Source organism: Mytilus edulis, chromosome 3 (genome assembly GCF_963676685.1).
Source record: "Mytilus edulis chromosome 3, xbMytEdul2.2, whole genome shotgun sequence".
NCBI classification, from domain to species: domain Eukaryota; kingdom Metazoa; phylum Mollusca; class Bivalvia; order Mytilida; family Mytilidae; genus Mytilus; species Mytilus edulis.
In genome coordinates this window covers 51,205,093-51,218,015 of record NC_092346.1, presented here as the reverse complement: position 1 = coordinate 51,218,015, position 12,923 = coordinate 51,205,093, and the positions used below count along the sequence as shown (strand labels likewise).

The 12,923-nt window shown below is 32.7% G+C and overlaps 1 protein-coding gene across 1 annotated transcript; it reads left to right on the top strand.

The window, feature by feature from the left end:
- Positions 1–2,252: 2,252 nt before the first annotated feature.
- Positions 2,253–5,363, top strand: LOC139516749 (uncharacterized; the record flags this gene model as incomplete). Its single annotated transcript, XM_071307033.1, is given in 2 exon segments — positions 2,253–3,957; positions 5,154–5,363. A coding segment is annotated over 1 exon segment (1,278 nt), but the record flags the coding sequence as incomplete, so codon positions are not given.
- Between the last annotated feature and the right edge of the window lie 7,560 nt (positions 5,364–12,923).

Here is a 12,923-nt window from a genome sequence, read left to right as displayed (position 1 = left end):
CATCTTCATGCCTTATATATCATGTTAATGTAGTACGACGCTAGATTAAAAGTGACATGGAAAGGTAACACCCGGCCACCGAAAGCTTCATTTTTATGTTGCCCATGTGGTCGTGTGGTCTAGCGGGACGGCTACAGTGCAGGTGATTTGGTGTCACGATATCTCAGTAGCATGGGTTCGAATCCCGGCGAGGGAAGAACAAAAAATTTGCGAAAGCAAATTTACAGATCTAACATTGTTGGGTTGATGTTTAGACGACTTGTATATACATAATGTACACAGCCATGTGTCACCATCACTGCTGGTGATCCGATGGATAAGTCTGTTGTAGAGTTGTCACTGGCTCAGACGTAACTGACTCAGACGTACTTATTAACATAATTATTTTCTGTAACTGTATCTTGCATTAATTTGTAGGATCCTTTACTATAGATAATTGAGCTGATCTGTAACAATAACATCTCAATGCCTTATATAGCATGTACTGTAGTACGCCGCTAGATTAAAACTGACGAGGAAAGGTAACACACGGCCGCCCGAAGCTTTATTATTTGGCCCAGGTGGTCGTGTGGTCTAGCGGGACGGCTACAGTGCAGGCAATTTTGTGTCATGATATCTCAGTAGCATGGGTTCGAATCCCGGCGAGTGAAGAACAAAAGATTTGCGAAAGCAAATTTACAGATCTAACATTGTTGGGTTGATGTTTAGACGAGTTATATATAGAGAGAGAGAAGTTTATAAAAAAGACCAACCAGCAAATTTACTATGTACCGGATCGTCTAGAATAGATGTGCCTCCTAAAAAGTCTCAATGTTCCAATCCGACATATACACAATTTTCATTTATGTCAAATTGTTCTGTAGAGTTTCCCAAATTCCATGGTATTTTTTCACACTTCGTCTGAGTATTTCACTTTAGAATTTTTGTTGTATCCTGTTGATATGAAATATGCTTACACTTCTGTGTTGACTTGAGTTATCATTGATATGTTCATTACTATAAATTAACTGTTAACTAAACTTTGAATTTTTCAAAACCTAAGGCTTTTCTACCTAATGAATAGATTTACCTTAACTGTTTTTGGCAAAACCTTTTGGAACTTTTGGTGTTCAATTCTCTTCAACTTCGTACTTTATTTTGGCCTTTAAACATTTTTTGATTCGAGCGTCACTGATGAGTCTTTTGTAGACGAAACGCGCGTCTGGCGTAAATATAAAATTTTAATCCTGGCATCTAGCTATGATGAGTTTATTTATTGTCATACGAAGACAAAGAATTACAAGTTTGCTCAAAACTGTTTTTCCCAAATGCTGATAATGTATTGGTTTCAGTATTCTGTAACAATCAAAATATTCTGCATTTTTTTCTTTTTTTAAGTATGTCCTTTGTTTTAAAATCCACCAGTCTGTAAGGGTGTCAAAAGCGAGGCTTTCTTGATATCAATGTTCGTATGTATCCCGGAATAGATTGAATAAATGTTATACACTTGGAATGTTTAACACGAACAAGGGTCTTTGTGATCAAACGGCTGGAAGGTTTGTGATATGGCATTGGGATTTATTTCGAAATGATAATTTAGTTTTCTTTGTTTTGTCAAATTTTGTATTAATATACAAAAAAGTAAAACCACAAAAAGCACTGAACTCCCAGGAAAATATAGACAAAGCACATAAACAAAAGATGAAAGACAAGATTACAAAAATTAATGACGATTGCAAATGAGACAACTCTCAGCAAGATCACCAAAATCAATAATACACAAATTAACGATTATAGGTCACCGTACGGCCTGCAATAATGATTAAAGCCCATATCGCATAGTCTGCTATAAAAGGCCCCGAAATGACAATGTAAAATAATTCAAACAAGAAAAACAAACGGCCTTATTTGTGTACAAAAAAAGAACGAATACAAAAAGTTAACACGTAAACAAACGACAACCATTGAATAACAGGCTCCTTACTTGGGACAGGTACATATCAAAGTCAGGAACACCCTTGTCCAATTGTTTTAAAATGGAGACAAAAATAGCCACTGCGTATAAGGGCCCTGGAAAATTTCTTTATACCAGTTAAAGTTTCTAATAACTACACTGACTTCTTGTTGTTAAAGAATACTATTGGGTATTGGCCATCTATTAACAATAAAGGAAGTATAAGTTGCTAACAATGAACTTATTTTTTCTTTCAAAATGTGCATGCGAGTGGCGGCTGTTTTGCAGTTTTCAGCTATCGGTTCCTTTTTATTTTCAGGACGAATATCATGTGAAAGATTACAATGATTTTGAAGACAAAGCAACACCATTTGCACACTTCAGAGTAAGAAGAAGCGGCAAGTTTTGCACTGGAGAATATTATCACCACTTTATTGTTATAAGAATACCCAATAAAAATGTTAAAACAGATGAATTCACAGTTGCCCATTTTACAAGTTCTGCAGAAATTTTATCCGAAGACAGCAGAGGATCCGGAAAATTTACATGTCAGACAATTTCAAGTGATCATGATCTGTTAGGATATGGCACAACAGAAATACCAGGATTACATTTAATTAAAAACCCTGATTATCCAAAGAATGATGACGATTTTAGCAAAGCATGGAAACGCCTTTACGAACGACTTGGAGAACGAGATTATCAACTTTCCTGGAATAATTGTGAGCATGTTGTCAAGTATATCCTTACTGGTAAAAGTTCATGTAAACAGGTGGATGATAACCGATGTCGTGCAGATTGTTTTAATTTTTTGATCGATTCGAGGGAAGTAGGATTAAGAGCGGCATTACTAGTATCATCATTAGGCGCTATTGCCGGTTCATTAGTTCGGCGTGCTTACGTCACAATTATTGTTGCTGCGATCGTCAGTTATAGTGTCGGGACGCTAGAACATGTTCCCCAGTGTGGCAATAAGATAGGAGCAAATATAATTGACGAAGCAGAGACAAGAATTAAGGTAGCGGAGTCAAGATCCGGAATTGCAGAACAAAGCAGCAAGCAGCATCTTAATGGAACAAAGCAGTTCTTGTATAATAAGTTTGTCTGTGACTTGGCAGGACAGCTCGCGGAGGAAGCTATTTTTAAAACGTGTGGAGCTTCTCTGGTAGTATCGGTTGCTATAGAAACAATTTTTCTTTATTATTATGTGTTACACAGTTTACTTCCAAAACGCAAAAACATTCTTTGTCCTAAAGAATTTTGTCGTATTGTGTCCTTGCACGTGTTAGGCGGATATGGTTCAATCCTTTTAGCTGTTTTATGCGGATATTTCGGTTTCTTAAATTTGAATCGTCCAGCATTGGTATATTTTTTAATTGTATTTTTTGTTGGCTTTTCTTTTCGCTATCTGCTCACAATTATCGGGGGAATTCTGTTTGATTTGTGTCATTGTCAGTGTTGTCTTAACTGTTACGTAAAATGTGAAGTTTATTGTGAACAGTGTTGTAGAGGTAAATGTGGGAAAACAGGTTTTGCTATTATTACCATTATGTTCCTTGGTGGCATTGGTTGTGCCTTATATTTCTTTCTTCGGTAAATAAAGTGCTTAGTTCGTTACTAACCAGTTATTTTACAGTGTATACATCACAAAAATATTGAACTCTGAGGAAAATTCAAAAAGAAAAGTCCCTAACCAAATGGCGAAATCAAACGAATTAATAACAAATGTCATATTCCTGACTTGGTACACGCATTTTCTTGTGTAGAGAATGGTGGATTAAACCTGGTTTTTATAATAGCTTTCTAAACCTCCCACTTGTATCACATACGATTCTATTATATTGACAACGATGTGTGAACAAAACGAACAGAGATAATAGGTATAAATGTCAAAAATAGGAGTACAATCTTGTATTTGTTGTGAAGTTGATACTGAATAACTATCGACAGTGTCTTGGTATCTTCCGATGAACTTTTTTTTAGAAAAAGGAAGAGACGCTCCTTGACATAACCCTGGTTCCAGACTTGGGGTCAATAACATTGGAATGTAATTAATTAAATTATACATTACATTGCAAAATTGATCAATTACACTAATTACACATTACACAGTAAATTACAATTACTTTACTAAAGTAATTAATTAATTACACATTACATTTTATCATAACATTTTTTAACAATATAATACATGTATGTATAATGCATATGCAAAATATTCATGTAAGTAGCATTTGATTATTATTAGAAATTTTAATGTTTTGTCATTAAGTCTGCATCTCTCTGGTCTGAACACTTTGACAGACAGCAAATCTTAATAGTCCTTCGACAGGAGCTAATGTGGCAGATATTGCTTGATCAGAACATGGACGTATTATACTTCCATGAACTATACTTCCATGATCAGAAGATGTGTTGATGGGAGAGGGAATTTGTTCCTATTAACTTGCCAATACATTAACGGATATTTTGACATCTCAGAAATAGATTTTTAAGTCATTTAAATCAAACATAGTATAAATAAAAAAATGATAAATAAATTAAAAGTATATTTTTAAATCAAAAATATAAAAAAGGATGTTTGTCACAATATTGAAAATAATTTTAAGTACAAACAATGTATATAATGTCTAAATATTAGCAACATTTTGCTAATTAGATAAAATACATGTAATAGTTGCATTGTCCCTTGACATTTTAATTTGATTAATTGCTGTTTGTTTTTACAGCTGTTACTTTTTATTTTTATAATCCTTTTGTGTATACTAATTTGACAAAATGATTGTGTGCAGTGATTTTAAATTATAAATGAACTGTCTACCAACGATTTTTTACATATTTTTTTGTTTTTGTTTTCAAGGTGATTAATTACTTATCAAAATTATAAGATTATTTAGAAAAAAAACATTCTGTAGGTCAAATAAATAATATAAAAAATTCATAATAAATTACAGACTTCATATATTGAAAAATATGTGATATCAATATTTGAAAAATAAATATAATTTTACAATTTTATTATCAAATATAAATCCTTAATACCATAAATGTACATGTAATTGAAATGTAATTCAAAAGTAATTGAGCATTACATGCTTTTTTTATTGTAATTAATTAAATTACCATTATATGTAATTAAAACACATTACATCCAATTACATGGAAAATTGTAATGCAATACACTTAATTACCATTGCATTTTCAATTACCCCATCCCTGCCTGGTTCATCAACTTTCTGCTCGGATACTAGTAAATCATTTTATTGTTTTCATTTCAATTAAGTACAATTAATTATGACTTTTTTTTTTATATGGGTCAGGTGGGAATCTAGTAATTTTCTTTTATATGCATGCTTGTTTGTTAAATACACGTGTCACTTGCACGGTCGCATTACATATAAACACTTTTGAATAAAAGCTTGGCATTTGAGTACCGATTCTGTTATTATTCTTGGGCTGTTAAAACACTCATGTTGGAATTGAATTGATCATCAAAGTTTCAATACATTTTAAAAAAAAAGTAAAAAAATATTAAAGCTTTTAAATCAAGATATACCATAGTGATTAGAATAACACAACTCAGTCATTGTCACTTTTTCTTATGGGTGTCTTGTTCGAGTTTCAACTGTTGCCTTTATTATTCAAATATATCTTGAGACAATTTAACATGTTTCATCTCCAATTCGTAGACGTTCTTGGTCGATACAGATACATACCAAGATAGAATAAAAACGTTGTTTTTTTACTCTTGCTTCGAAATATATGAAGGAAAGATAATAATTTACGAACCTCAATCATGACTTGTTTCACAAATTTAGTTTTAAACAGATATTTTACATAAAATGTGCAAGTATCGATGCACTTTCCATTAAAAAATTCCATTATTAAGTTTACAATTATCTTTTAAGCAGTGTTCTGACATCGTTTTAAATGACGATTACGTGGACCATTAGGTGGGTTGTGCTTGAATGAGAAACAAAATCGAAACACAATGACAATTACGAAACGAAACGAAACGATATAACGATATATATAATTTTTTTTACAAAAATGACGTTTGATAGGTTATGATAAAAATGTCTTGAACGGAACCAGAACATGACTGAGATTTTCAAAGAAGGTAATGGCAAGCGGATAAACTTTTGGTTAGATATTTTTAAAATAGGCTAAACCTTATGACAAACTGGATGCTGTTTTAGGGTGTAACTACCATGAATAAAAACGTTTTTTAAAAACAATGTTACACAATATGGTTTTAACAAAAATAAACAAGAGGCAGCTGCTGCCGATGTTCAAACCCGTAAATCATTTTAGATATCATACATGTACTTGTAACTAAAGTAATAAAAGCACGTGACTTAATAACGTGCACACGATCAAGATTTTAATATGAATGTTGATTAGGTGATATCATGACCACAGATTTTGGAGATCATTGAATATTTTAAGATATCGAAATTAAAGTCATTTTTAGAGGGGAAAAATGAACTGCCGAGGATATGTTGGGCGCATTACATTTCTGCGTATTGGGAATATATATATTTACCCCTTATATTAATGTTTGCAAATGAAAAATAAAAAAAAACTCTGAAGAAACGTTATTTGTACTGCATCTTTAGCGGTACCTTTTCTCAACAATATTATTTATGAATTTTGTAATGAGTAAATTTAAATTGTGTTTATTTTAAGTCCTTTTTTCCTTCTTAATTGTGAATGATATCAAAGATTTCATTGCAGTAATTTTTATGTTACTACACATGCAGTATTTTTCTTGAACTTAATGTCAAGAGGGGTAACTCTAATAAGTTTATAGATATGGCTTTTTATCAACGGTTGTCCATTAGTAGTATGACTTAGTCATGGGGATACGTTAAGCAATTTCTGATCGTCTGATCGACCATTGTAAAACTCATTGAAGGTAAATGATCATACTAAGAAATGATTATTGTATTGTTGTAAGAAATTATATACTAGTAAGAAATTCACAGCATTACGGAAACGCACACAACCCATGTAAAATTTATATGCACTGCAAATTTTGAGTCTATATAAATTCCATTGTGCCTGATTTATGTGTCCATCTTAATATTTGGAATGATTTGGTATTCGAATCTAAATGATATAGTCAAAATTGGTAAAAGTTATCCAGTATACAATAGTCGGTATCATTTTCTACCCCAGATCCATTTCGGAACGTAACATGACATCAGTAACTTGTAAAATGCACTAAAAACCGTCATAGCAGAAAACAAAGCCATACATACTTTTTCCTAATAGATTTATGTACTTCAATTTAAAATAAAAGTCCGTATACAGAAACGGACATAGCGAACGAGTTGGGGAAATCTGCAATGAATCAGATGTGGATACTTAAAAACTCCAAAGATCTTTTAGAGTACATACAATCTAACTCTCTTTCATCTTGTAACAGTATTAAAACATTTGACTTTTCTACTCTGTACACTAGTATTCCACATTCCAAACTAAAAGACAAATTGAAAGAGTTGGTATTGCTTTGCTTCTCTTGATTGACAACATATTTGTAACGTTCGGGGGACGTGTTTTTCAACAGACTGTCGGCATTCCAATGGGAACAAACTGTGCCCCTCTACTTGCCGACTTGTTTCTTTATTATTATGAGGCTGACTTCATGCAGGAACTTCTTAGAAAGAAAGATAAGAAGTTAACAATATCCTTTCACTCTACTTTTCATATATATAGATGATGTTCTTTCACTAAATAATTCAAAATTTGGTGACTATGTGGAACGCATCTATCCAATCGAGCTAGAGATAAAGGATACTACAGATACAGTTACGTCGGCCTCATATCTTGACTTACATCTAGAAATTGACAATGAGGGTCGGTTGAAAACAAAACTTTACGACAAAAGAGATGATTTCAGCTTTCCAATTGTGAACTTTCCATTTCTAAGTAGCAACATTCCAGCAGCACCTGCATACGGGGTATATATCTCCCAGTTGATACGATATTCCCGTGCTTGCATTTCCTATCATGATTTTCTTGATAGAGGGTTGCTGCTCACAAGGAAGCTATTAAACCAAGAGTTCCATAGAGAGCCGTGGTGTAGTGGTTAGTGCATCGGACTACTAACACAAAGGTTACTGGTTCGATTCCCGTTCGGGATGAAAATTTCAGGAACTCAATTTTCGGCTCTCCCTTGACACCATTTGCGAGTATGGTCTTAAGGAAACGATGATAGTCCGTCGGAAGGGGACGATAAATGGCTGACCTGTGTTAAGAGAGAGCCATATCTCTTGCACGTTAAAGACACCCTTGTAGATTTCGAAAAAGAGTAGGCTAATGCCGCTACAAGGCAGCACTCGCACCCGCAAAGTGGAAAGGGATTAATATAAGTTGCAAAAACTTGTTTCCCAATCCACTATAAATAAATATGTTTAAACTAAACCAAGAGTTCCAAATGGTGAAGTTGAAATCATCCCTTCGTAAATTTTACGGACGCCATCACGAGTTGGTTGACCGTTATGGAATAACCGTTTCACAAATGATATCGGATATGTTCCTTACATCGTAACAACAATCCCCTTCCCTTTCATGAATGTGACCTACCGAATTAGACCATTTACAGGATTTGTTATCACATAAGCAACACGACGGGTGCCGCATGTGGAGCAGGATTTGCTTACCCTTCCGGAGCACCTGAGATCACCCCTAGTTTTTTGGTGGGGTTCGTGTTGTTTATTCTTTAGTTTTCTATGTTGTGTCGTGTGTGCTGTTGTTTGTTTGTCTTTTTCATTTTTAGCCATGGTGTTGTCAGTTTGTTTTAGATTTATGAGTTTGACTGTCCCTTTGGTATCTTTCGTCCCTCTTTTAAATGCAGTGCAGTTATCTGCATAAACCTTTTTATTTAAAAGGAATACAAATTTAGTTTCCATTTGAATTACTTGAGGCCCTCATAAAATAAGAACAATATGGCATAAGGAAATATGAAAAATACAAAATGAGAAAGTACATACAAATAAACAATATAAATTAAAAGCAGTATATAGAGGATTTCCGTAGGTATTGTTCATGTTAAAGTACAATCTATATTTGCGTGGTTTGACCGAGATTTTTGAAACATTTAAATTCTAGTAAACATAAAGATGCAGATATTTTTATCTTACATTAATTTGTAGGATCCTTTACTATAGATAATTTAGCTGATCTGTGAAAATAACATCTCCATGCCTTATATATCATGTACTGTAGTACGACGCTAGATTAAAACTGACGTGGTAAGGTAACACTAGGCAACCGAAAGCTTCATTTTTATGAAGCCCAGGTGGTCGTGTGGTCTAGCGGGACGGCTACAGTGCAGGCGATTTGGTGTCACGATATCTCAGTAGCATGGGTTCGAATATCGGCGAGGGAAGAACACATATGCAACTGTAACAGTCATAATAACGTTCGATAACTCTGCATGTTACTGGTTCAATTAGGATTTTGTAAAATTTACTGGTTACCAGATGAATGATTTATAGAAAATTGAAAAATATATTTATTTCACCTCGGTTTGTATTCATTCAATGTCTTCTTTTATAAATATAAAATAATATCGCGAATGAATTTCATTGATAATCGGACAACACTAACCTGCATAGGTATTGTCAAAACTTACATCTACATAGGTATTGTCAAAACTTACATCGTAATTAGATGCCATGTTTGTTTTCTTTGATCACGTTGATGTTATGACTTAATTAATATCTCCTTAATCTAGCTATGTCCAAGGCTATTATTATAGTTACAATAACGTGTCATATTTTAATTGCAATATAAACAGTGAAATTAAATTGAATTATGTGCATGGACAAAATAAGTGTCGAACATCCTCTACGTTTGAAAATTATTTGGTCGCCATTTTTCAAAATTTTCTAAAAATAACAACAGCATGTTTAAGCTTAATAAAAAAAAAAAACAATGTTCGATTATATGCTGCTTTAAGGTAAGACAACAGTTATTTGATTTTCATTGTAAAAAAGCTTACAAATTATTTTTTTACCATGTCGCCCCACGCTGTCAATGTGGTCGCCATCTTGAAAAATAATACCAGATTTTCTGAAAACAGCTTATTTTCAAATCAATTTGGAAGGGACATAATAGAAAATTAAACTATTCCATATACAATATTTCAAATATTTATGAATATAATAATAAGCACATATTCCCACAATTATTCCATCTGTTTTGTTTAAATCGCAATTTAAGGTTAAACACGACAGAAAATCCAATATTTATCGAAGTTGTATGATTTAACAGTGTGAACTATCGAGGCAATAAGACAAAATTTTCAAAAGCATTTGGAAGGGAGAAGATCAAAATTTAAACTTTTCAAAAAGGCATATTTATATTTCTAAATATATGAGGAATTACTAAATATTCCCACACTTTTTGTATCATGAACTTAAAGTAATGTATTTCATCGATTCCAGAAAGCCCCTATGCATTTCTATACATTTTACTTGGGCTTAATACGAGTGATATGTGACCAAAGTCACGTGATGACTGCTATAGTTGGATATGAAAAAATTTGCGAAAGCAAACTTAAAGATCTAACATTGGTGGGTTGATGTTTAGACGAGTTGTATATACATAATGTACACATCCATGTTTCACTATCACTGCTGGTGATCCGACGGATAAATATGTTGTAGAGTTGTCACTGGCTCAGACGTACTTATAAATATAATTATTTTCTTTGACTGTATCTTACATTAATTTGTAGGAACCTTTACTATAAATAATTTAGCTGATCTGACGAGTTGTATATAGAAAGAAAATTTACAGATCAAACTTATTAAAAGATAATAACGGTTTCAATATTATATATATACATAAGTCTGAAAATTACACCAACCATTGCTACAGTTACATTTTCTACTGACAAATGTTTGTTCGTCCCTCAGCGGGATTCGAACTTTGATAAACTATAGCAACAATCGCTTAGCCACTTGTCCAGCGCTCTAGACCACTCGACCACATCCGCTATATAAAAATATAACTGCCTTGTCACAGAAGGCGAAGCTAGAGATAGACATGAGACACGTGTTTTTTAAGCGTGTGGAGATGTTATATTATTATATTTATACACAATGTATTTTTCATTTGTATATATGCCTGTATGTATATATTTATGATCCCGCCAATGTAACACGGTTACAACAACGATATACATGTACAGAGAGGCATACAGAAGCTTGTTCGCTCTAAATAAAACCCAACACAATTGTATGTTGAAAATGAGCATTTAATATAAAATGCCAATATCAAACAAGAGAACACATGTACAAAATGATATCAAAAGCAAATTTTATAAAATATCCAAATATCAAAATTATTCATGTAACCAATATGGTAAAACCATGCATATGACTAGACTGTAAACAGTGATTGGTTCATCTGATATAATTAGAGCGAAGGTGGGGCATAAAAAGAACCTACAAACATAGAAATAACAATAACTAGACTATCAACTACTGATTAATTCATGTGATTACAAACGAGACAAAAAATCAACAAAACACAAATTTACCATTTTTTTAATAATAAGATTTGGTTTCAAAGGAGGGTGGTAGGGGAGGAAAGCGGAAAATCTACGAATTAAATTTTTCGTGGGATAAAATTTTGTTTCTTTGTTTCTCTAAATGAAGGTGTTGTCGAAAAGGAAACTTTTAATTGGTTGATCGGCTATCGATCTAAACAAAAAACCTGCTGAAACAATAGCAACACATCCGGCAGTATTGAGGGACCATTTTCCCGTATTTTACTTATAAATGGACTTAGTTAACCTTAAATACAATCTGAAGTTAAAGTTTTTAAAACATTTATTAGATTCATAAACTATCCTGGATTTTTATCAAACTTGGACAGAAGCTTCTTCCAATCAAAAGATAATATCTACAGGAATATTTTTATTGATGTTTTCCCTTCATTTTTGTTGAGCCTGGGATTAACAGCAAAAGTCGTCGAGACACTGGGTTTTGGGGAACCCTAGCTTACATTTTTTTTGATGATCAATGCAATTGAATCAGAACATAAACTAGTTTGAACCCTGTCTTTTATTTGGCTTAGTTTTCATGTATTAGTTAGGGTTTTAAGGTTTGTTTAAAGGAAACTACTAATGATAATTAAGTCAATGGTATTTGGTATGCAGTTGTATTAGCAATGGCACATCTCATTTCCATGGAGATTGTTTAGCCATGTACCTTCAGCTAAAATGCATTTACTAAGAAAATGAAATGTATACCAGAAATACATTAGAGCTGAGCAAATAAACTTTGTATGATAGATGTTATTCAACTACCATCACTTTCTGGGTCTACATAAATTCATTTATGCTTTACATAAATACATTTATATATAACAAGTCTAAAAGGGTACAACATCACCAAAAATAACAATAAAACGAACAATGTGTTAGATATTTCAAATAACAGATATCCTTCATCAGTTGATCACATTGTAAAATGAATCATGTTAATCTTTTCTAATTATAAAACTATCCCATTCTTGAAATTTATGCGAAAAAAACCCCAGTTAAAGCAAACAGAGACACTGGTACAATTTTGAAATTTCCAAACAGGACGCAAAGACCGCCAAGATATGCTAAAATGAAAATAGTTATTTGCGATATGAACTGGCACAACTCTAAATTCCAAAGGTGGTGACAGTTAAGATACGTAGAAATACAGTCACAATAAACAGTCTTGACCGATCTCAGATTGTATAACTGCGTATTTAAACATCCCAAATATATAGTAATTTGATGATTAATAAAATGAGTCATAAATTTTTACTAAGGTTAAGTAATTGAACGTGGTTGCGTACTTTTACATTCATACCAACTGTAATTAAAACTAATATAATTCAAAAATTCCTGAAATGTAATATCTAGGGTATATTTTTTTTATTAAATATTTGAATTGACAAGCTGAAAAAAGATTGTATGGACTAAAATCACCTTAAG